This window comes from Vanessa cardui, chromosome 20 (assembly GCF_905220365.1).
Source record: "Vanessa cardui chromosome 20, ilVanCard2.1, whole genome shotgun sequence".
NCBI classification, from domain to species: Eukaryota; Metazoa; Arthropoda; class Insecta; order Lepidoptera; family Nymphalidae; genus Vanessa; species Vanessa cardui.
The window spans coordinates 1,569,932-1,595,495 of record NC_061142.1 but is presented as its reverse complement, the minus strand read 5'-3'; the positions used below and the strand labels follow the sequence as shown (position 1 = coordinate 1,595,495).

Below are 25,564 nucleotides of genomic sequence, written 5' to 3'. Positions count from 1 at the left end.
ATATCCAACTACTACTAAATAAAAACACATACCGTCCTTTCATACATTCGTCCATCGTAAAAAGGCGTATCATTACAATTCTCCAGAGTAGTTCGTATACCATTTAGTACTCTATTAAACAATTGTCTAAAAAATTTAAACCGGTTTAACGAATCTAGCTCATCTTGATATCAAATTGCTTTACAGCCGTTGCGATTTCATACACTGCTTCACATTACGTTTGAGAGTAGACAGTGCCTTATTTACGTTTCAGGTAAAATAACAATCAGTAAAGATTGGACAAAGGCCTCTTCCTATTTCTGAACTATACTTCGTTGAGCGTTGAGTGATATTCATTTGCTTTAACTGACAGCAAAATACAAAGATATCGGTATTTTTATTAAAAATATGTTTATGTATTTAATATAGTCTATATTCATATTATTTATGTTTTAATACATTTAAATGTGAAAGTAACTGTCTGTCTGTCCCTCTTTCACGACCAAAACAATTAACCCAATTTGATGAAATTTAGTATGAAGCAAACTTGAATTTCAAGGCAGCAAATAACTTACGTTTTTTGCCTAACACATGACAACCAAAACTCTAAAAGTTAAATAAAAAATAAAAATACTTTTTACGCAAAATCAATACATTTATTAACTAAAATAGTGTCTAAACTATCTATAACACAATATTATACAAAAATATTAGATTCAACAATTCGAGTTTTAAATATGATAAAGTATCGTCAAGCACAAATTACTAGTCATATTTCCGTTATAAAAATAGAAAAGTGAAATGAACATAAATATATACCAAGGGAATGGTTAGTGTGAAGTTGGGCCCAACATGGATTAACGCATGGATATGTAAAGCACGCAGGATTCAAAATTATTATAGTCAATAATTTAAAATAGTTTATGAACGACAGATTATGTTTTTGTAGGAAAAAAAGTTATTAAAACAGGCAATAACCTACTATTTGTCTGCCAATCTTAAAAAAAAATCAGTTATTTTTTATTTTACGAACAGTCATTGAATTCATAAGAAACCTTAATTGAAATATGTAGATTAATTTCGCAATTCTACAGAAATTTATTTTGGATGCTTTATGTATCCATTATCCAATGGAGAAACTAATATTACGAAAATATTTAATATCTATAAAAATAATATCTCATTATACAATGTCCAAAAATATATACTAATCAACTACACAATATTTCTAAAATGTTAACATAAACTAGCAAATAGTAGTAGTAAAAATATTTTATCATATCCGTTTAATTAACAAATTACGACCAAAAAGTGTTCAGGAGATTTTTCAATACATACACACATTCAAAGTTATATAAACTGTTTCTAGAAGTTACAACATTTAACATTATGTCCAGCATAATACGAACAGTGTAACATAAAATTTGGCAACACACAGGCCTTTACTTACAACATTTTGAATAAATCGCTTAAAGAGAAAATTTTCGCCTTTCTTTCGTCTTATACTGGAACCAATTGTTTCGTGTATTTTCTCTCCTTATATGAATGTAATGAAAATTTAATATATATTTAAGTAATTGAAATAATCTCTCAATCATAATTTGCGAATATTTTCAAAATACAAAATTTTAAACTGTATCACAATAAACAGTCTTAATTGTTAGTACTAAAGAATTGGCACTTATTTGAGGTTTAAACTTAATGCAACTTATCGCAAGATAAGTACATAAGCGAGTCATGAAAAATCAGTCGATATCAAGACACGTTAAAGTAAATCTATGCAATGAATTCATTTATAGTTCATCCAACTTTGTTAATGAGTTCATCGCAGATGGCCGTCAGCTCTTCATTGGCCTTAGTTTTTTGTGTAAGGGATTCTTCGAGAGACGTTATATGTAATTCCTTGCGTTTAATCATGGCATTAAGTTTCAAAACCTCCGACTCGTGTGATCTGTTGAATTTCTCCAATTCCTGATTCGCGTGATTTAACTTGGAGGTGGCATGCTGCTTTAATAGCTCATAATTATTCTGCATTTTAAGCAAGTTGTCCTCGAATTCTTTTATCGATTTCCTGTATGTGTCCTCATTCGCTTTCATGCTTAATATGATTTGTTTGCTTTTCTCGTATTTACTGTGCAAATCGCTGAACGATACCTCCATACTAGCTAGATGTGCCGTTTGTTCATCTCTTTCGCTTATTAACTTTGTCCTTTCCTCGGCATTTCGCCTTTTCTCCAGCTCCATTTCAGCTATTAAGCTGGCAATCGTTCGCTCGTATTCCTCTACAACCACAGCCATGCTTTTATTCATCTTCGTCTTCTCAGCCAGGCGATCATTTAAGTCGTTAACTTTCTTCAGTCTTTCTTCAGCTTCTTTCTCTAATGATTCAACTTGTGACTCCATTGTAGCCAATCTTTCCTTCAATTCTTTACTTTCAGATCTTAAATTATGAACATGTATTTCTTTTTCGGCTAAAAGTTCTCTGAGTTGGGTGAGAGCAACGTCGGTTTCATTATATTCTCTATTTGCCCGTGGCGACGTTGCATCATTATCCAAATGTGAACTATTACCACTTAGAGAAAGAAGTCTGTCAATAACAGCCATAGCAGGGGAAGTAAACGTCAATGAGCGCCTATTTATCCTAGGTGGTGTAACCGATTTTCTAGGTGAAACAAGGGAATTAATAGCAGGATTTACCACCATCATAGGTTTAGAAACCAAGATCGTTTCATCATTATTTTCTTCAAAAAGTGGAGAAACATTAGATCCACTGACTGATGGTTTCTCTTCATCAATTACATTATTTACTTTAGGTGTTTCTAGTGTTTTTTTAGGCGTACTTTGCCTCTTTTGTATCCTATTTAATGCAGCTAAAACCCCATCCGATGAAACTCTATTAGCGAAAAGTGGATCGAATTTAAGAAATAGACTTTCTTTGCCACTGTCAGCTACTACGTTACATTTGTTTTGATTGAGCAGAAATTCAAATGCTTCGGCGTCTATGAAAAGTTCACCATCTTTCTTATTTTCGTGGTTAATATCTGCATGTATATCTTCGAAGTGCATCATATCTGTATCATTGCCAAAATCTGCAACTTTGACAACGTCAGCAAATTCATCGCCCTCAAAAAAGGGACCTTCAACTGTATCTTCATCTTCCGTGTGGACTTCTCGTACTGTGAAATCCTTTTCAGTATTTCTTGAAGAACAAGTTTCACTACTAACATCTGATGAAACAACCTTATCCTCATTCTGTTTTTCCATATCTGAAGTTAAATTATCTATTTGTTTTGACATTTCGTCTGTACGGTCTGAGGGTGTTTTATTATTTTCCATTAAAGTATTTTCTTCTTCAAATGTTGGTGATGGTGACGGTGATATGCAGATTTTAGATTTAGTCGCAAAGGGATTAAAATTTTTATCATCTATTTCAGGAATGTTAAAAACATTTTTTGATGAAAAACTTAATGCAGTGGGCTCAATATTACATGTTTTTTCTTCTACTTCGAGAGGCTCATCAGGTTGTATAAGATTTTTATTAGAGATACTAAAGTTGTCTACCGTATCTGCATTGGTAACTAAAGATTTTTCTTTATTAACATCTAGCATAGTTGTTGCACAATTTAAGTCATTAGTTTGGTCTTTGTGTAATACATCTTTATTGTCATCTTGTTTTAAAGGACTTATTTGCTTCTTAAAGTTACTAGTTCTTGTATCACAGTTATAAGAACTGTTGAAACGTTTTTTGGTCACTTCTCGTTTTTCTCGTTCGGGCTGTGACTTTCTTCTATTTTGCGGCGGTACTCTCTTTTTCATGTCATTTTTCTTTTGAGTAATATTTACTGACACATTGGAATTATTTGGACTAGTCTCTGGAGTTGGTGACATTCTTATATTAGTCTTAGTAGCAAATGGATCATCTATTTCATCAAAGTTTATATTATACCCTTTTCGAGGTAACTTTGGAGAAATGGGCGGTGACGTGGCAATTTTACTTTTAGTTTCAAATGGACTTTCTATGTCATCTAGCGTATTTTCATATTTAGGAATATTTAAATCGAAGTCATTAACAGAAACAAATGGACTATTACTTGCAGATGTTACAATCTCTTCGTCAAGTAATTTATTTTCTTCAGGTTCTACATTATCATCCAAAATGTTAATGTTATTTTCTTCTTTTATTACACAATCTTTAATTTCTAAGTCATTGTCTTGAACGTCTTGATGTAATTGATTCATGGATTGACGATCCATACATCCATCAGCTGCAGAAATTGTATTATCAATTGTTTTATTAATAGCATCGATGTTGTCTAGGCTTTGATGTTTTTCATTATTCCCTAATAATGTATCAGACGGTTGCACTTCACTAACGGGTAAGTCTACAGGAGTAGATTCCTGAATTATTTCAGTTTTATTAATCGACAAATCACAATTTGATGTTTTTGAAACAATTTCTGTAGCTATTAAGTTTTCTTTAGTTTCATCAGAATTAGACAATGGTATAACAGTTGTCGGCGATATAATATTTAATTCATTAGAGCTTATTTCATTATTTGTTACAACAGCTCCTTCAGTAATACCATGTAATGTTTCTAAATGATCTTTAATGTCATTATTTTTGATACATTCAAAATTGTTATCCTCTTCTATATCATCATTTTTTATCACAAAATTGTCCATTAAGCTGTCTTTTTCAATATCATCATCACTAGGAAGTGGAATATCAGAAGGCATGTGATCATTAACATTCTTCAATGAGAAATCATTCAAAGTTACATCTTTTTCAGATTGTAACTTAACATCTTCTAAATCATTGATATTATCATTATTTTTCATTGAATCAAAATTACCAAATTCATTTTGCTTTAAAGAAGTCTCTAATTGTTGAGTATTTTGATCAATGGAATCAAATATTTCATTTTTTCCACAATCATTATCTACAATACCGGTCATATTTTCATGTAAATGTTCATCAGAATGAACGACTTCTTCATTATCAATGAACTTCTCTTCCGCATAATCTTCTAAATCAAATGTATTAGACTTGAAATCACATATACTGTTTGCATATTCATGTACAGTTTGATTGGATAATTGTTCATATATCTGTAAAATTCCTGTAGAATTTAATGGCTGAGTTTGGCTTTCACTTAGGTCTCCATTTTCTTTATTGACACAAATAAAATTATTAGAATCATTGTTTTCGTTTAATAAAATGTTATCCTGACAATCTGTTACTATATTTAATGGCATAGATGCATCAAAATTTGACTGTTTCTCTTTTTGTTCTGTGATTTCCTTATTTATACAACTATTTGATATGGAATTATTTTGGTTTTCAACATTCATTGGTTTATTTTCTTCATTTTTAACTACATTATCCACCATTGAAGTATCTGGTTTATTTGTTTCACTAATTAATTCTGTTTCAGTATCAGCTGTTACAGGCACTGATGTAAGGTTCATATCTTTATTTAAAAGCTTTTCATGTAGTGAACAATTTTCTAAATCTGTTTTTACAGATGGTGGAACATTGGATACTTGTTCGTCAACTTGTTGTTCATGAAATTCATTCACTAATTCAGTGTCACATTTTTGTTCCTTAGAATTTACATCAATAACCTCTCCACTTGATACATTTGCTGATTGTATAACTTCAATACTACTTGGTTTGTCTACTTGACTTAGTATGGGTTGATTATCAATATTTTCACTAACTATTTCTTGGATTAAGCTATTATTTTCTAAATTAGCTGGAATTGTGCTACTTGATTGTTGTTTTAAATCAATCTGTTCATTTTTTGTGTATGTTGTCTCGCAGTCCAGGAACTCGCCATCTGATTCAACACCACTAGCAACATCAACATGATTCACACTTATTTGACTTACGACATCTGTAGTTTTATCAGCAATACCAGATTCATTGTACGAGACATCCATATATTCAACGGTACTGTTTAATTGTTGCATTTCATTTGTTTTTGCTGAAATTTTTTTATCGAGCGCCAGTGACGTTGACTGTTGTAGGAATAGTTTATGAATAGGTATTTTCTCTTGTTTAAATATAATAGTTGTTTCATCTTTCCATTGCAACTCTCGTTCTAAATCATCGTTAAACACCACACTATCCTTCAGAGGACTACTTCTTTTTGACAAATTGTTATCAACATTTTTATTGTTAGGTTTTGGTGTAGATGCTAAGACTTCCAGAGATTTCAATCGTGCCTCTTCCTCTGAAGGTGTCTCATCTTTCTTATCTGTATTTTCTTCTGGTGGTATCGGACTCTGAGACGAACGAAACATGTTAAGTACACTTTTAAGACCTCTCATAATCGGTGATCCCCCATCTTTTGGAATATCCTTTGTAGGGGTTGTGGCTTCAGGTGTCTGGATGGCAGAAGATGAAGTACTTGGCAGTGATAAATTTTCATCAATATTTTCAATCCCATTAACTGTTATTGTAATATCATTAGGGTCGTTATCAAGTGACCTTCTTAGTGAGGAATTATTATCTGTTGTTAAAGCTTGTAAGGGAAGTTTAGGTGACTTTGTAAAAGTATCACACTTATTAATTGATGAGTTTAATGATCGAGTTAAGTTGGCACTATTGTTGACCATGGTGCTGTTTAGACTATCTTCATCAAAGTTATAAGTTCTGTTATCCTTACAACTTGCCGTGTAACTCTTTGACATTGGTGATGAAGCTGGTGTGATTGAATATCTTAATTTCATATTCAGTTCTGAAACATCCAATTCCTCATATCCTTTTTCAGTGCATGGGGTTCTTGGTAAGAAATTACTGTTCTGTAAAGAATTCTCTTTATCGTCAAAATCACTTTCAACATTGTCTATATCCATTGGCTCTACTTGAGCCATTTTTATTTATTAACACGAGTTTCAATCACAACACTTTCATTAATTATCGTCTGAGCTAAGGAACGAACCTGCACCTCTGTTCCTCATATATTTAACGCCACTTTGATAACACAGCAGCACAATATACAAAAAATTAGTCCAATGTTTACAGTATCTGATTTCAGAGTTTCACTTTGATTTCTAAAGCGTAATAACAAAATCGACGCCGTATGTATGTCATATGAAAACAAAAATGTCCGAACACGCAACTCACTCTGAAAATCTATTTTTAACCTTTTTGTACTGAAAGCAATGCGACGTTCATTTTATGTAACACTCGCGCCCGAGGGAATCTTGCCAAAAAGCAGTTAGGCTCAATTCGAACACTCACACCGGTCACGGATTTAAACCGTTTGAAAGTTTTAATTTGTAACTGTCAGTGTCACTTTTAAGGTAGTCTGTTCACGCAACGACGTGGTTTTATTTTTTGCAATTTTAGTTACCAAAGTGTGTTTAAGAAGTACTTTCTATAATATAGAATATAATAAATATTATAAACTCTAAATAGTTTATATATTTTTTTAATAAAGCATGCTGTACGAATATATTTTAAAGTAATAAGTAATTTTAAAACACACTCTAAATATGATAAAAAAAATTTTTACGGTTTTTTCAATAATTTATTTCGTTGTTCTAAATTGCTTAAACAAATTTCAATTTGTTGGAGTGATTTCAGGAAAAAACTGAAATGTGAAAAGGAAGCCGAGTAAGCACGCCATTTGATTTCACCAATAAATACTACTACTACTGAAATTGTATGATGTAATATGTTACCAAAATTTTTCTGAGAGAATATAATAATCATACCAATGTTGCTAGTCACTTAGATGATATGTCAGATATTACGAATCATATTATATGATTTCTGTGAGGCTTGTAAGTTTTAAAATAAAACCACTAAAATCCGTTTTTCTTATGTCATGTACATATTTATAAATATTGCATACTGATTATACATAAGTCTTAGTAGCTTTATTTTATCCATACACGGCTATACATAGACGAAAGCATATGTTATGAAGTGTAGTTTCTAATCATTATCTTTACTGTCAGTATGTCAAAATCATAAATTATTAGTCAAAAATCATCTAAATTGTAAAATATCTTTAAAATGTTTAATTTTGTTTGTAGATATAGGTTAGTATTATGCATTTATGTTTTTAATAAAATGTTATAAAATGATAACAGTAATTTTATAAAATATTGAATACTATAGATATATTTTTAATTATTTTCAATTGGAATTAATTTATATACTTAATTAAAACATATATTAGACAATCATAGGGAGCAGTAACGAAATGTAGTGAGTTTATTAAAAATTATCATTGACTGAGTAATTATTCTCTAAATTAATTAAATATATTAATTATATTAATGCTATACAGTACATGTAACGGATTATATGCATCATAATTATTTACGTATTACTCAATATTCAGTAATCAGTCACTCAGTACGTTTTTTACCATCGTGACCGAATGACGGGTTAACTTTTTTTTTAATTTACGTGCAATACCAGTTTTATTAGTGATCATTAAAGATAACAAAAAGCAACTATTTGTTATTGGTGAGCCATTAACTACTGAATACTTCTGTAATATTTTTAAAGCATTTTAGTCTAGTCATCTTTTTTTTCAGGATGAAATATGGAAATTGAGAATGGAGTGCAAGTAAAGTTATTATTTTTCGCTCGTTCCAAAGAATTGGCCGGTACAAGAGAAACAACAATACATTTACCTCGAAAAATAAGTTATGAGCAATTGTTGAATATAATTGCAGTGAACTTTAATTTGGAGACGATTAAAAATAACATATTGCTGGCTAAAAATGAAGAAGTTTGCTCTGAAAGTATAGATATAGAAATAAGAGAAAGTGATAAAATTGCTGTTATCCCACCGCTGAGTGGGGGTTAATATTTATATATAGATATATATGATTACAAAAACATAGCAATGGATCATCTTAAACTGACTGTAGATAAACTATCTGTAGATGCTGTTAGTGATTTAGTTGTGGATGACAGCTGCGGAGCTGTATCATTATTTGTCGGTACTACGAGGGACAATTTTGATGGAAAAAAGGTTTTTATTTTCTATAATTACTACACTAGTGATACATATAGTCATATAGCATACAGTTGAGTTAACCCAGAGGTAAGGACATGTGATTGAACCTTAACCAAAGATTATGGGATCAATGGGCTCTCTGTGTATTCATGTGCTTAATTAGAGTTGATAATGCATCATGTGCTCAGTTGCGAAGGAAAACATTGTTGGGCTCTCATTTAAGTAAGGCAGTGTTACAACGGACTCAATATATATTATATAGTTCTTGCATTCTTTATAGTTCATTTTTGTACTCATGTTGGGTGTTGGATACATTGGTCAAGTAAGAAATTGTAGACATTTCCTTCTCTACCAACGTCTTCCTGAGTTAGTGACCATCAGATAGATCAGTACATGTATCAATTTATTACCAATTTCATTGAAAAAACTTTACATGCATTACCCGTATAACACTTATATTTTTATTTATTAAACTATTCAACTATTTACACAGGTGTTAAGGCTTGAATATGAAGCATATGAATCGATGGCCTTGAAATCAATGAAGAGTATTTGTGATGATGTCAGGAGTAAGTGGCCGGCCGTCCATGGCATTGCCATTTACCATAGGTATGTATCACATTCATTTAAACAATTTATTTTATCCAATTCATGCATTACATCATAAGTTGGGAAGTAATGTATTTTTTTTTTATTTGCACGATTAATTGTGCATGATTCGACAATGTTTTCAAAGTGTTTTGGTTACATTACTAGAAGCAGCAGTTGTTGAAACAGGTTTTATTTGGAAAGTTGAATGTACAGTTAATATCGACTGCCTTTCAATGTTTTTGTCTGTTGTTGAATATGTTATGCAAATATTAACTTAGGGTTTAATAGGCATATAGTTAGATGTGTAGTGTAAATGTAAATGCTATTAACAAGAGATGGTAAATTACATAACTATAATGAGTAGATTTTATACCCAAGTTTCAACTATGAAAAAGTAGCCTGTGTCCTAATTTTCGTTTCTTAGTAAAGTAAGTAAAGTAACAGCCTGTACATTTCCCAAAACTGAAATAAGGCCTCCTCTTCCATTAAAGAGAGCGTTTGGAACATATTACACCACGCTGTTCCAATGCAGGTTGGTGAATGCACATGTGGCAGAATTTCGATGAAATTAGACATGTGCAGCTTTCCTCACGATGTTTTCCTTCACCGCCGAGAACGAGATGAATTATAAGCACAAATTAAGCTCATATATATATAGTGGTGCTTGCCTGGGTTTCAACCCGCAATCATCGGTTAAGATGCACGCGTTCTAACCACTGGGCCATTTAGTTCTGTGTTTTAGGTGTAAAAGTGTAATAGATAGCATTACTTTCACAATAACAATATTATATGTGCATAAATATAAGTGTTGTACATTATGTATTGTATGTCTCTTGTTTTAGTAAGTACTTTTTGCCAAAATCCAAAATTAACATAATTGAACTTGATTGTTTCCACTCAAACTGGGCTCATGATTTTCGCCCTCCTATTTACATAGTCATATCACCTCTTTCATTACATCATTTACATTGAGACCCTATAACGAAAGTCGTTCCATTATACCAGTGATTCCCAAAGTGATCCAGTTGGACCCCAGGGGTCCACGGGACCATGATGAGGGCCTACGTAGGCGTGAATAAAAAATGGGGGTCCATAAGATGTTAATGGGTACCACGAAAATTTATCTGCTTTTGATAGTAAAGAGCAAAATTGTAAGCATACTTATTATTTTTTCATGTAATTCTATTCTTTTAATAAGTAAAAAGTGTTAGGAAATGTACAATTTTTCGTTTTTAGTTTACCTATCGGAATATAGGGACAGCACTGGGCGTAATATAGGACTTTAAGAATGTGTGTTGACACGAGAAAAATAAGTTTGAGAACTATTGCATTATAGGGTCTCAATGACTGCTATATATATGTTTATGTAAGTTTCGTTGACACAAAAATATAGATAAGTATATAAAGACAAGTTATGTTAATTATCTCGTATTATTTTTAGATTGCATCACTTTGTATTATCAGGGCAAGTAAAGATACACAAGGTCATTCGTTTATTTGCATTGGGTGCTCGATTTAAATAATTTAAATTTATTTTATCATTGCGTTCAATTTAAAGATTTTGTGGCGTTCTTTGTTTAGATATGTATTACATGTGTAATTACAAAAGGCAAAGAACTAATATACTTATTTATTTTACGCTTAAATGATAGTCTTGTTGAGATATACTTAAGAATGACAAAATATTATAATAAAGCTTGTATTTAAAAGACGCCAAACAATTTAAAATAATGCAATTGTTAACTAGAGATGTTGCGACCTGAGGTCCAGTGGTTAGGTTAGCGCCTGCATCTTAACTGATGACTGCGGGTTCAAACCCAGGCAGGCACCACTGAATATTCATGTGCTTAATTTGTGTTTATAATTCATCTCGTTCTCGGCGGTGAAGGAAAACATCGTAAGAAAACTTCCTTTTGTCGATTTTCATAGAAATTCTGTGAAAATCCAGTTCTAACCCACATTGGAACAGCGTGGTGGAATATGTTCCAAAACCTTCTTTTCAAAAAGGGAGAGGAGGCCTTAGCCCAGCAGTGGGGAATTTACAAGCTGTTGTTATCTGTATCACATTTTTAAGTATAACAAAACACTCATAACTTTTAAATATTGTCTGACGCTCGTCCTGTCGCTTTTGAAGAAGAAAGCTAAGAGATTTTATCTTTATATATTTAGTCTTAATCTTAACAGATATATTATTTTAACAATCAGATTGAAATACCGAAAACCATGAATTGCATAATGTTATCTATATCCAGTTTGGTAAAGATTATAGCTTTGTATGATTATTGAAATAATGATCAGAAACTCATTTGTCATTGAAATCTAATAACAATGTAAGTACGTTGGCAACATAGAACATGTAAATTGAAATACTATTTCAATACAAATTATGATAGCTGCATAACGATAGACAAGGCTTTGTAGTGTAATACCTCTGCCTTTTCCAAATAAAAAATATAATACAGTCGGTACGTAATCCAAATAAAATAAATAAAAATGTTAACAAAAAGTAATACTGACTTCAAACAAAACAATAATTTAAAACAAATTAATATGCACTAAAAAGTAATAAAAATATTTGCATATTCAACTTTTTTTTTGAGGCCTCCTAAGTAAAATAAAATTAAAAATATTAGACTACTTAAAAGTCGATTTACGATTAGCATATAACAAAGTTATATTTGGAGCCGGTGTTTTTTGTATATAGTGTATAAATAAGACAAAATAACTCACTAATGATAATATAACGTAAAAAATAATATTACAAAATCTAAATGTGAAATATTCAACAAATAAGCAATTTTAATAGTACTTTAATCATTTTTAGTTACGCAAGCTGAGTACACTAGGTAATGACTTACATCCTCTGCCAATATCATTAAAATACACACATCCGGATTGTGCATTGATTTAATGCAATTATCCAAAACTTGTATAGTACGACACAAATTTGATGTAGCATCACATGGCAAACTTCGTAAAACCGGCCGGGACGTGCCCTAGTAATAGGGAAGATGAGATTAATAATGCCGCCGCCGACTCGCTCCGCAGAAGACGACCGGGGAGGAGGAAAAGGCGCTACGCGCACCTTCTCCCCCCGCCTCAATAGGCGCCGCAGGGACCAGGGGACGTCCCAGTACCCCGGGAATTCCCCGTAGGAGTTGGAGGCCCGCATAGGCGGGCCGACCGTCAGGACGTCACGGTAGCATGCGTAAGCGATCCCGTGGCGCCCGCCGAAAGACGGAGAGGGTACCGCTGGTTTTTTAGTGGGTAAACCCGGCGTACTTGGGCGCACTAGGCGTCCAGGGCTCCGGGGAGTCCCACACACCCCTCCACTTTCCATCACGTGGGGGAAGCGCGTAAAGCGTTTTTCCAGCGAGAAAAAAAAGGGAAGATGAGATATTTTTGTTTTTATTTTAAAGAACTCTGTATAGGATAGACCACAAGTATATTAAAATACTAAAAAACTGAAATTTACTGCAAAAATTGCGGTTTCAAAATGTCAATTTCAATTTTCGCGCAAAAACGGAACTATATTTCGTATGACGTCACAGCTGTCTGTCACTGCCCCTCTGATCGCACATGTCCTCGCTGGCTTAAATAATTCTGTACATTTTCTCGACCTTTGAATTACCTTTTTGTAAAAATTTAAAACGTACTATCGATACTCTGAAAGAAAGCTTTGTTGACGTATGTTTTGCCCCAATTTGTTCATCTACTTCTATAAAAATTTCAAATCAATGATTTTTGACTGCACCTTCTGACACAAAACTGAGATAAAAGTGGTTTCAAGCTGAAAAGAGGAATATGGAGCTGCTTTGACAAACTTTTTTCGTTCCAATATTCAATTATTTACAATTATAACCTCACATAAGTTGTCATAACAGGAGTGACGTCACTGAACATTATATAAGTGTTTTGAAATACGTTCCGTCCCACGTTACATTAATTCGTTATTATTGTTAAAAAACAACAGTTTAATAGCATTTTTTTCATAAATATTATATTTTGTGCATGCATGCATGTTCCCTATTCATAAATGACAATCACAGACAACTTATCATAATCAACCACATCTTGTGTGCCTTTGCCATACGAAACAAAAAACGCAATTGAAATAGTCTTTCCAATCCGTAGGTTAGGCAACGTGCCATGTAGGGAAGCGTCGGTTGTGATAGCGGTGAGCAGTCCGCACCGGCGGGACTCCCTCGACGCGGTGTCCTACTGCATCGACCAGCTGAAATCCAACGTGCCGATATGGAAGAAGGAAGTCTACGAAGGCGCCGAGCCGGTCTGGAAGGAGAATATCGAATGTGCGTGGTCCACTAAACGTAAAGCTTGTAATGGGAAAGTCTAGAATTTATTGGATTATGTCCATACGTCACAGATTTTGAAGTCTTTTGTAGTTTATTATGGTGCTTTTGGGATTATCCTTAGGACTTTTTGTTTCGAAATATTGACTACAGTTTTCAGTCATCAAAATTGGATTGAACTCCATATGTATATATCCCTATTATTTAGGAAAATTTTATAAAATATTTTTATGAAATGGAATTGAATCCTTTTAGGATATTTGTGATAAATATGTGAGCTATAAGGTTATCGACGGGAAACCTATGCATAAAAGTTAATTGTCAATTTGTTTTTTTTTTTTTTTTGTTTCATTAGTTCCTAATGGAATATGCAAAGGTATAACACTCATTGATATATTGATGTTTTATTATTTAAAATAGGGTTTTTATTGTTGTTTAAATTTTTTGAGTTTATCTTATTCACGTTAATAATTCTTAGTAAAAAATGCAATGTGTCTATAAATATTTATATTTTTAATGGTTGTGGTATATGTTTGGATAACAGGTTTATATAATAGAAACTATATTATATAAAATTAGTTTCGTAGAATATGAATGTTATACTACATGTATGATACAATAAACTTATTTACATATACATATATATGTATACATTATATATTTGTTGCTAAGTTCCTATTTAAATTGATATAAATATATACATTTGGGAGGTTATATATAGTCCAAAATGGAGGTATAGTTTAGAATTTAGATTATATTATTAGTATACAAAATATACAAATGGTATCTACTGTTATCCACATTTGATGATGGATTATTTTTATATAAATAAAAAAATAATAAGGTAATTTAGCACAATATTGTGTAATTACTTAAATCTGTGGCCTTGTGCTCAAAGGATCAATATAAATCCTCTACGTTGATAATCATAACAGAAATAATCTTCGCCCATTCTAGAAAAAAAAAAATAACTGATTTGTCAATTGGTCAAATATAGTTTCAATTTTACTCACAAATGTACATTGGCCCTTTTAGCAATAAGCATTAGAAATATCTGTTAATTTTTTAGCATGTATTATAAAGTACATTGTCGCATAATGTTGAAATAAATATTTTTCTTGTTTTACACGCGTTGTTATTTTCCAAATGTCCTATAGCGACTCCAGTTCATAGCAATATCCTAATCTTCAGGTAAAGCATCGGTTTCACCACAGACAACACAAACGGCTCTAGAGAATCCCATGGACAAGAATTTGATACAGATTAACGTATCGAGTGAAGAACTACAACAACGTATTCAGAATTTCATAAAAAGGAAGAGAGACCAAGTGAATATAAGTAATATACACGATTTTATTCCGTCGAAAAGTGAAAACGAGACGGAAGATATAGAGACGTGTGCAAGAGTGAGAACGCAGTTCGTCAAACGAATAGATTCTAAGGGGCATTTGAAAAGTATGTTATCATATAAAGATAAGGCTATTGATAAATGCTTACGTTTTAAAGCTTGAGAATAATGACCTATTAATGTTTTTTGATTTGTTTATATTAATAACACAGAGATAACTAATTATATTGGAAGTGATCGAACATTTGAAAGAAAATTTAAAACTACCCACATATTAGCATAACTAAAACTATAATTACATAATCATTAATTGTGTTTAGTTACAATTTACTAGTATTTATTAAAACATTAAAAATGTTTTCTATAATCAACCTAAAACAATTTGTCACATGAAACAGAGATAGCAATATATTGGCGTCTTTGTCTATGATATTTGTTATTTAGTTTGCAGAGTGCATAATGAGTGGGGCCCGCAAACTGTATCCATGGATCAACCCCCAATCAAAACTGAGGCAGGCTTGCCTGCAGCGATCGCGGAGAGAGTGTTAGCCATCGAGTCCTACCTAAACACGGGGCCCGTGGCGCCGGATATATACAGGCGGCTGAAGGATATGGAAGATAAGATAGCCTGTTTACAGTCTATATCCCCAGAATATTCCCACTTTTGGGTAAGTTTTATCATTCGTGTAGTCAGAAAGTGGGGGGCGGGCTCAAATGGTGTGTGTATATATGTAGTAACAGCCTGTAAATTTCCCACTGCTGGTAAAAGTTCTCCTCTTCATTTGAGGAGTATGTTAAAAGTATATTCCACTACGCTGCTCCGATGAGTATTGATGGTTTCCCATGTGGCAAATTTTGTTGAAATTAGACAGTCAGGTTTCGTCACGAAGTTTTCTTTCACAGCCGAGCTCAATTCAATGTAATTTCTTAACAAGAATAATGGAATAATTTTCCTCCATATTTTTCTTGATACACCGCTCCTATTGGTTACATGATAGTAAATCCCTCCTCAGTAAATAAGGTATTCAACAATAAAAGATTTTTATTGTTTAATACCTTATTTAGAAGAACTACAGGCACAAGGGACATAACATCTTAGTTCCCAAGGTTGGTGGCACATTGACGATGTAAAGTAATATATCTTACAGTGTCATTGTCTATGGGTGATGGTGACCACTTTCCATCAGATGGCCCATATGCTCGTCCGCCAACCTATAACATAAAAAAAAAGATTTTTCCAATCGGACCAAGAGCACGAACATATAACAAATTTTTTACTATAAGTATTATTATTATTTATTAGTAGATAACTTTATCAATGTAAGTTTCTATTGCAGAGCAATAAGCGGGAACGTCCAGAAATTAAGGAAGAGTTACAAACAGACTACACGTTCTCTGCTGACGACATCGCCAGGAAAATAGAAATGCTCGAGAAACAACACAATTGCTAAACGTGTTATTTATTTCCGTGTTCTTTATTAAATAAAATATAACAAGCCATGGCTTTTTTTTTAATACGTTTACGAACTTGGAACGCAGCAAAGGTTACAACATATACATCATTCAACAACAACAGCCTGTAAATTTTCCCACTGCTTGGTTAGGCCTCCTCTCTCTTTGTAGAAAAGTTTCAGAACATATTCCGCCACGCTGTTCCAATGCCGGTTGGTGGACTACACATGCGGCAAAATTTACATGAAATTAGACTCATGTAGGTTTCCTCATGATTTTTTCCTTCACCACCGACCACGAGATGAATTACTAACACAAATTAACTAATGAGTATTCAGTGGTGCTTGCCTGGGTTTGAACCCGCAATCATCGGTTAAGATGTACGTTCTAACCACTGGGCCATCTCACCTTTTACATATCCTTCACTATTGTTAAAAATAATTTCGTCCTCACTGATTTCTGAAATCTGCCAACACAGGACATATTATAAAGCGTGTGTTCCCGTTGTGGACGGTAAACTCAATCCTGGTTTTACGTGCTCTCCGAAGCACTTCTAACTTCCAGAATTTGGGCTGTCACTGATAATTTTTGCATAGTGGCCTTATATACAGTTATTAAAATGTATCTTTACTTTATTCATTTGGTAATTACATTTTTGAAAGTCACATAGAATTAGTGACGTGTATAACTTTCAACTTTAGTTCAGATTGTTTTCCTTTAACGCCAAACTTAAGATTAATTAACCAGAATGTATTTTTGGTAGTGTATTGGTGACCAACTTTAAAACCTTTGCATAGTTTTGTAGTGTCAAGAGTAGAAACTAAATAATGAACATTTTACACACTAAAATTGATAAATTTTGATACTTTGCAATGTTAATAGTATCTATCAAATGTTATGTATTTACCAAATGTCGTGATAAGTTAGTAAATAAAACCAAATAAATACTTATTATAACTATTTGTATTTACAAAGTGTTTCTCATAACACTATATCGTTAACAAACAGAAGATATAGATTAAAAAATATTCGTAATGGAATTTGTATTGTCATTGGAACTTTTGACTAATATATTATTAACACGATGCATATGAAAGTATTATAAAACGATAACTGAAATAAATAAAACTTATTGACGCGTGTTACTAAATTAAAATTGCACTATATTTTTCAAAACACTTTTGGTCACAATTGTCTATAAAATTCATCGATTCATATTATTTGGACTTCGAATCGTTTAACTGCTACATTCGTTTAGTGAATGAGTGAATGACTCGATTGCGTTCACTCGTTCAGTTGACCGGCTGGTTCGGTCGCCGGAGGTAGATCACAAAGCCCAGGGCGCCCACCAGCGCCGAGATGAGATACAAGTCCCAGTTCGAGAGGAACGTCGACTCGCCGGACAGGAAGATGAAAGCGAGCGGACTCTGCGAAAGAGACTGTCGAATGCCATTTATATATCATTGAATTTTAATAAGAGAGAGAGAGAGAGAATAATATTACGTATTGCTGATAAATTAAACGATATAATTAAAAGTAAATACAATGTCATACTTCAATCACCTTAAGATTACAAAATTCGTTAGATGTTGAAATATTGTGAACCGTGAAATATGATTGATATTTAACGTATTATTTTTCGCTATATTGTAATCTATCGATGGGAAGCGGTCCAGTTGTGAACTGGCGTATTACGGATGCATTCGGTTCAGTGGTTAGTCCGTAAAGGAGCACCACGTATCAGCACATAGTATATGGATATTATCTTGAATTACTTATACACATCGGTGGTGTGTGTCATCATGGTATATAAAATGATAACTAAGGTGATAAGGTGTGTCGTATAGTACAGAATGTGGCGCTACCTCGAGCAGGCCCTCGAGCGCGGAGTGCGCGTGCAGGCGCGCCAGGGCCAGCGCGGCGGGCAGGCGCGCGTCGGGCGAGGCGTCGGCCGCCAGGTCGTAGCAGCGCTTGGCCAGGTGCAGGTCGCGCGCCAGGCCCAGGCCGCGCTCGTGCATGTAGCCCAGGTTGAAGGTGGCCTGCGCGCTGTGCAGCGTGTCGGCGGCCACGCGGTAGTGGTGCGCGGCGGCGTCCAGGTCGCGCGGCGTGCCCTGCCCGTAGTAGTGGTAGTCGCCGAGCTTGACGCGCGCGGGCGCGCAGCCCTGCGCCGCCGCGCGCGCCCACAGCTGCAGCGCGCGCCGCCAGCGCTCCGCCGCGCCGCCCTGCGCCGCGCCCTCGTCCAGCAGGAAGGCGGCGTTGCTCTGCGCCACCTCGTAGCCGCGCTCGGCCAGCGCCAGGTACTGCAGGAAGGCGGCGTCGGCGTCGCGCGCCCGCCACGCCGCGTGCGCCCGCATGAGGCGCGCGCCCCACGGGCCGCGCTCGCACACGTTCTTGAACAGCTCGACGGCCGTGCTGCACGAGCGCAGCACGCCCAGCCCCTGCGCGTGCATCTGCCCCAGGTGGTACAGCGCCAGCACGTGCCCCGACTGCGACGCCAGCGAGAAGTACTTGTTGGCCTGCTTGAAGTCGCGCCGGACGCCGATGCCTCCTGCGAGCGACACTTGGTTAATCTGTCGTTCTTTTGAAAAGTATTATTTATACTCTGCAATTCCAAAACCTTTTTTAAGTCGAGCCATTTCAATGTCCTCGTAACGATACACAATATTGCGTCTCATTATCAACAATGTTTTACAGCGCTCTTACCGAAATACATAAAGCCGAGATGCAGCTGCCCCTCCACCCAGCCCTGGTTCGCCGCCATCGCGAAGTACTTAAACGCTGTCGCCGTGTCTTTCGGCACTCCTCGACCCTGAAGACGTGACAAGACAAAAGTATTTTAATAAATATAATATAAGAATAACGTTAAAAATAATAATCCCTTCTAATATTATAAATATCAAAAAAACTGGTCGTTTGTGACTTACAAAATTTAATTCATTCCGGGCGGTTGAATTAAATTTCCTAAGGAAATAGTTCGAGTCCCGAGGAAAGACAAAGTTTAGTTTTTATTACGAAGTCATCCCTTAACGGTAAGGCAAAAGGGGTTCGTAGGAAGGAACAGGAGAGTAAGTTCGTATGGGGAAACATTTTATATTTGTATGGGGGTAAAACAGGAGGTTCTACCCCCGCCCCCTTCACCTCAGTGAGAATGCTACAAAATTTCACAAATTTCGGATCGATAAAGCCAAGAGATCAGCTAGTAATACATATTAGTAAGAATCTATTAAATAAGATATTGATTGCCCACCAGTGATATCTTCACCATTAGTGGGATAGAAAAATAGGAACATAAAATACTATTAATAATAATCTGTTTGAAGTATATAAAACCGACCTGTAAATACATAATACCGAGCCCGCTTTGGCCAACCGGATTGTTCAGCTCGGCGGCTTTCCTGAAGTAACGGAGAGCCGTGTCGTTGTCAGCTTTGATTCCGTCGCCTCCTTCCAGGTATATCTAGAACAATTTATTATAAAAATATAATTAAAAAGGTTCAAATCAATGTAAAAAAATATATTTGACTTTTATAACTTTCGAGATGTCACATTTTGGTTTTGGCTCGTAAAGACTATCCTTGAGTGAAGATGGGGTTTAAAGACACCAGGACTCGTGACGAGCATTATGCTGCTCGACCGGAAGTATGCGGAACCACATGGTACACCAACATAAATGGATTATATATCATCACCTTGCCGAGGAAGGCGTTCGCGACGGCGTTGCCAGTCTTGGCGGCCTGCTGGAAGTAGTGCAGCGCCTTGTTGAGGTCCAGCGTCACGCCGCGACCGCCCTGGAAGTGCAGCTGGCCGAGACCCACCTACGGAAGCATCGTGGAAGATTAATTGTATAGTACGACACAACTTAGATGTCGCATCGGGAAAATTCGTAAAACCGATCACATCCGATTTGAGTACGCTCTCCCAAATTATCAGTATTTATTTCTCATGCGAATATGATCTTTACACAAACGTTATAACTTGTAATATCATATGACCTAATATATTCGTCAATTTGACACGTCGCTTTACATGCACTTGCTTTCTCTGACGCGTGAATCTATAGCGACGAATAGCGTCGAATCGCGCGATAGGGAGCTATTTCTATTGGTTGTGTAAATCGGTTTTAATTTCATTCCATTTCATTTTCCGATGCTACATCTAATTTGTGTCCTACTATACATGGACTTCATCATGCAAGCCTATAACTAACTAACTAACTAACAAGAAAGATGAATATAATGCCGGTATGGTTGTGCGTGTACCTGCGCTTGCACGTCGCCGCGCTCGGCCAGCAGCTGGTAGTACTCGATGAGGTCGGTGTCGAGGGCGGCGCCCGAGCCGGCGCCCTCGGCCTCGTCCACGAGGCGCACGCGCTGCACGGCCGGCCCGCCGCTGAGGCTCACCTGGGCGGCCACCTTGTGGGCCACCTTCATGTACAGCTCCATGGCCTTGGGGCAGGAGCCGGGCAGCGTGACGCCGGCCCAGTGCCGGTAGGCCAGCGCCATCTGCGCGTAGTCGCTGTCGCCCAGCGCGCCCAGCGTGTAGTGCAGCAGCGCGCGCGCCTGCGACACGGGCACGCCCACGCCCGTCGCGTGCAAGAAACCCAGCCCCTGGGCGACCAGGATACAGGAGACGCGAATAAATCTTGTGTCACTTGTGACATTTCCATGTACATGATGATGTATGTTCATGTTTATATTTATCAACTTATTTTATTAGTTGTCATTAATAGATTGCATTAGTGGGATATTAAATCGCGCTATAGATGTTTTCTTTTTGTTACAATATGTAAAGCAATGTTCCAAATAAAATTTGAGTTTCCTGGATCAATAGTACTTTAATTCGTCATCTAACATTGGTCCTTCGAGCCGGATGTTAAAAGTGTTATGGTGGTGGAGGCCCATCTAAGGTTATCATATGAAAGTAACTATTCGGCACAACGTCCGGGTGAAATAAATATTTAATCAACGTCCCAATTACAGCGCCACCTTCGACCCAAGGTCATGTCCCCTAAGGTCGATTTAACTAAAGTCCCGATTACAGCGCCACCTTCGACCCAAGGTCATGTCCCCTAAGGTCGATTTAACTAAAGTCCCGATTACAGCGCCACCTTCGACCCAAGGTCATGTCCCTTTGGTCGATGGAACTGGCTACAACCATGAATATAAAGTTGAGTTTCTTTGTGTAATTGTTCAACTTACCGCGTGCGCATCTGCATTTCCTTCCTCACTCAGCTCTTCAAATATCTTCTTAGCCTTTTCCACGTCGAGTTCAACGCCCTCGCCGTAAATATACGACCAGGCTAATTTGATCTTAGCGGGTACATAGCCCCAATCCGCGGCTTGCTTCACCTGAAGTATGGCTCCACGAAGATCCGGTGATCTTCGTTCCAATTTCGCCATGGCTGCTTCGTAAACTTCCTTTGCTTTAAAAAAAAAGTTAATATTTATAAGAGCTTATTCTAATTGCCGCTTGTCAATTACTATAAAATTTAAGCATGTGTGTAGCGTGTAGCTGCGTAGTTGTAATAATACTTTTACAACAATTATAGTCAAGTCAATATGAAGTATCTTGATACTATTACAATATTTATTTCGTGTCTATTCTAGAGATTTTATTCTCAACTCCATAGTTGCCATTGCTATTCATTTATTACGCAAGACCATATTCACTAAATTTTGCCCCCTCCCCCTGTGATAAGAAAAAATAAGCATAGGCCCAACTCTTCCTCGATCCCGTGTTTTACAAACGAAACTCAACGTATCGATTCGCGAATTTTTTGCGTCGAGTGTCGAGTGTACATAAAATAAATACAACTAGTAACTTAAGTCTCGTGAACAAGACATTCGTAGATAATGTCGAAATATCGTACTCCAGCGGATAAAAATAAAAAGCATGGTAAATATCCCGTAATTTATTTAAATTTTTATTTGTAAGTTCAAAGGTTCTAAAGGTACACATTTTTAAATAATTTTAACTGTGCGCATTTTTTTTATCTTGTAAGAAAACACAAGAAATGGTCGACACCTGAATTTCTTGCGTGTTCTTCTCGGTAGAATCTACTTTCCGAACCGGTGGTAACTTCACTTAATTGTAAAATGACGATTCAAAACTGGTTGTAAAAGACTACTTGAATAAAGTTTATTTTGATTTTGACAAAGTAGAAAGTTGTAAGAAGAGATATAATACTTAGGATTTTAAAATTTTCAATAGAAATCGATACCAAAACGATTATTATTTCACACTATAAATATCCGAAATTGGCGTATTTTATTATCGAAATAAAAACTGCAATAACTATTTACGTATTAACTGTAATTGGCACCTTGATTTTTACTTAAGGGGGGAGTGATTCGAGAGGAAACAATGTAGCTTACATAATCATTACATAGTGTAGAACAAAGTCGCTTACCACTGTCTGCCCTTGTGTATGCTCATATCTTTAAAATTACGCAACGAATTTAGATGCACTTTTTTTATTGGATAAAATGATTCGAGAGCAAGATTTTTGTATATAATACATGGACAATATAGTAAAGAAACACTGATAATTTTTAAAGTTTATAATGAGATATCGTAAATAAACATATTCAGTAGTATTTTTTTGTATCAGTTATTGTACCCGTGTAAAATGGGGGGGGGGGGGATAGTCGCCAGTAATGAATATTATAAGATTGTGCATATTATAATGATGAAATGTTGGATTACATAGACTTACCTTCTTTCATTTCAGGTGACAATTCTGTTTCTTTCTCTTCAGGTAACGGAGGCAATGTGTCTAAGATATCCTGAGGATTTTCTTCCATATTCTATAAATCAATATTTTCAATTAGAAATATTTCGTCTCCAATAACATTACACAAACTGGCATAAGGTTAGCTTTTTATAAATTGACGTAAGACTAAAAACCTTATGTGGTTTCCAAAGCATGGGAGTGTAATGACTGCAACATTCATCAAAGCAGAGAGACTCACACAATCAATGAAAAAAGTAATAGTCACTAATATTTTATACATTTGTAATTTGTCAGTTTTTTTTTAATTATATCAATAGACAGATAATTAAAGTATGAGTAATAGTAAATCAAATGAGTAACTTGATCGTCTCCATGATTATGCCCTTACCCTACATTGACACTATCTCTTGTGCTTGTTAGAAACACTTGTTCACACTGTGAAGTAACACTATTATCCAAATAAATAACAGTAATTTGGCATTATGAGTTAATTCAGTATCTTCAAAAAGTGCAGAGGGAGACCAAAGTGTTATAAGCCTGTTATGATTAGTACGAACTATCTTCATACATCTACATAATATTGATTCTAGTGCAAGTTAAACAAAATAATTAAATATCTACAGCCACACTACTTGAGAGTATATAAACTCATTACTAAATCTCAGTTATTTATTTCGGGACACAAGAAAAAAACATACGTAGATAATGACAAAAAACATAGATAAAAACATGGTCAATATCCTGAAATTAATAACTTTCATAATAAAAATAACCATGTTAATTGAAAATCTAATATTACTAAATCTCTGCTGTTATAAAACTGAAGTGTTCATTGTTTAAGCATGATAAAATCTACAAATCTGATTTTAAATAAAGCTTATTGTGTATGAAAACCCACTTCTTTACAAAATGTCACTCAAATTATATTAGAAATTCCAAAATTAATTACCTCAAACTCATTTTCCTGCAGGTTCGACGCTTTACTGGGTGGCATCCAATTGGGCTCTGTTTGTTTCAACAAACTAAGTCTCAGTAACTTCAGAGTATATTCCATTTGTCCTATTTTATTATCTGCTTGGACGGGATCTAATGTATCTAATAATTAAAGTTAATATAAATAAGTAATGATGTATTTTGGCCACAGTATCCCAGTGGCCATTTCAAGTTAGAAAGCAATTGAGTTTCTAGGTACTTAATTTGAATTATTAAATTCATTCAATGCTTTGTGGCGAAGAAAAACATCATGTGAATGTATCAGATTAAATTTGTGGTAATTCTACCTGATATATGCAGGTTACCTACAGTTAAACCAAACGGTGGTATTACCTACAAATTTGTTTCTTGAGATAACTTTAATGTAGCCCAGCAGTGGGAAATTTAATGGTTGATACATTATGATAAGTCAACGAAAGTTTAGAGTTAATACACAATATTATATACAAATTTCGTCACCTATGTTTTCCTCTTCCTTTTTTAGAAGTCGCGTCGTTTTACTGACTGCATCGGCATACTCTTGCATAGACATTATTTGTTTATTAATAGCCTCAGTTAATTCATTGTAATATTCCGGGTCATTCATCGTTTCCGAATCCAAGTTTTCCAATGACTTTTCATCGTCATCAGAGGAATCTTCGGCTTTTTTATTACTTTCGGGACCGAGCGCCGTAGCCGCCGATAAAGCGAAACACAGCCACAAAATATACACTTTTAAATGATCCATTTTTATCCAATATCTGTAATTTTCTAGAACACGACCAGACTTACGTGTCCCTCGTAAACACAAAACTAAAACATTAAAAATATATTTATAAATAACTTTTAGTACGTTTATTCACATAAATAAGACACCCACTGACAAATATACACGTGTACCTTTTGATACAAATTACATGGTTTTATAATAAAAATATTTATTTTATAGTAATGTACTTAATACTGCTTAATGCGAATTGTCATCGACAACTTGACGAGTACAGATTATCGCTTCCGATGTTCAAGCGATAATTTTCTTATTTGAAACTAAAAATCGGATATTTTTTACAATGAAAATATAAATATATTTTTTTAGGCTATGGTACTATGTATAAAAATATTTTTTGGCTTGTATACATGTGAGAACAAGCCACATAAAACGCATACAAGCGTACATAAAACACATACAAGC

The 25,564-nt window shown here is 35.0% G+C and overlaps 3 protein-coding genes across 4 annotated transcripts; 1 reads left to right on the top strand and 2 right to left on the bottom strand.

Annotated features, from left to right (window-relative positions):
- Positions 1-629: 629 nt before the first annotated feature.
- LOC124538293 (nucleoporin nup211-like) lies at positions 630-7,240 on the bottom strand. Its single transcript, XM_047115305.1, has one exon. The coding sequence runs from the start codon at positions 6,856-6,858 to the stop codon at positions 1,780-1,782; it is 5,079 nt and encodes a 1,692-aa protein (XP_046971261.1). The 5' UTR covers positions 6,859-7,240; the 3' UTR covers positions 630-1,779.
- Positions 7,241-8,542: 1,302 nt separating this feature from the next.
- Positions 8,543-16,666, top strand: LOC124538540 (molybdopterin synthase catalytic subunit). Its single transcript, XM_047115627.1, has 6 exons — positions 8,543-8,981; positions 9,460-9,575; positions 13,692-13,867; positions 15,059-15,322; positions 15,660-15,949; positions 16,553-16,666. The coding sequence occupies exons 1-6, from the start codon at positions 8,853-8,855 to the stop codon at positions 16,664-16,666; spliced, it is 1,089 nt and encodes a 362-aa protein (XP_046971583.1). The 5' UTR covers positions 8,543-8,852.
- Positions 16,667-17,612: 946 nt separating this feature from the next.
- Positions 17,613-25,427, bottom strand: LOC124538382 (protein sel-1 homolog 1). 2 transcript variants are annotated; one of them, XM_047115426.1, is made up of 11 exons: positions 25,273-25,427; positions 24,853-25,185; positions 24,350-24,495; positions 23,383-23,473; positions 21,866-22,089; positions 20,927-21,274; positions 20,357-20,482; positions 20,002-20,124; positions 19,371-19,476; positions 18,533-19,215; positions 17,613-18,106 (listed from the first exon to the last, which is right to left on the bottom strand). In XM_047115426.1, the coding sequence occupies exons 2-11, from the start codon at positions 25,118-25,120 to the stop codon at positions 17,960-17,962; spliced, it is 2,262 nt and encodes a 753-aa protein (XP_046971382.1). In that variant the 5' UTR covers positions 25,121-25,185; positions 25,273-25,427; the 3' UTR covers positions 17,613-17,959. The 2 variants fall into 2 exon arrangements, with proteins under 2 accessions (XP_046971382.1, XP_046971383.1); XM_047115427.1 differs by having other exon boundaries at positions 24,350-24,405.
- Between the last annotated feature and the right edge of the window lie 137 nt (positions 25,428-25,564).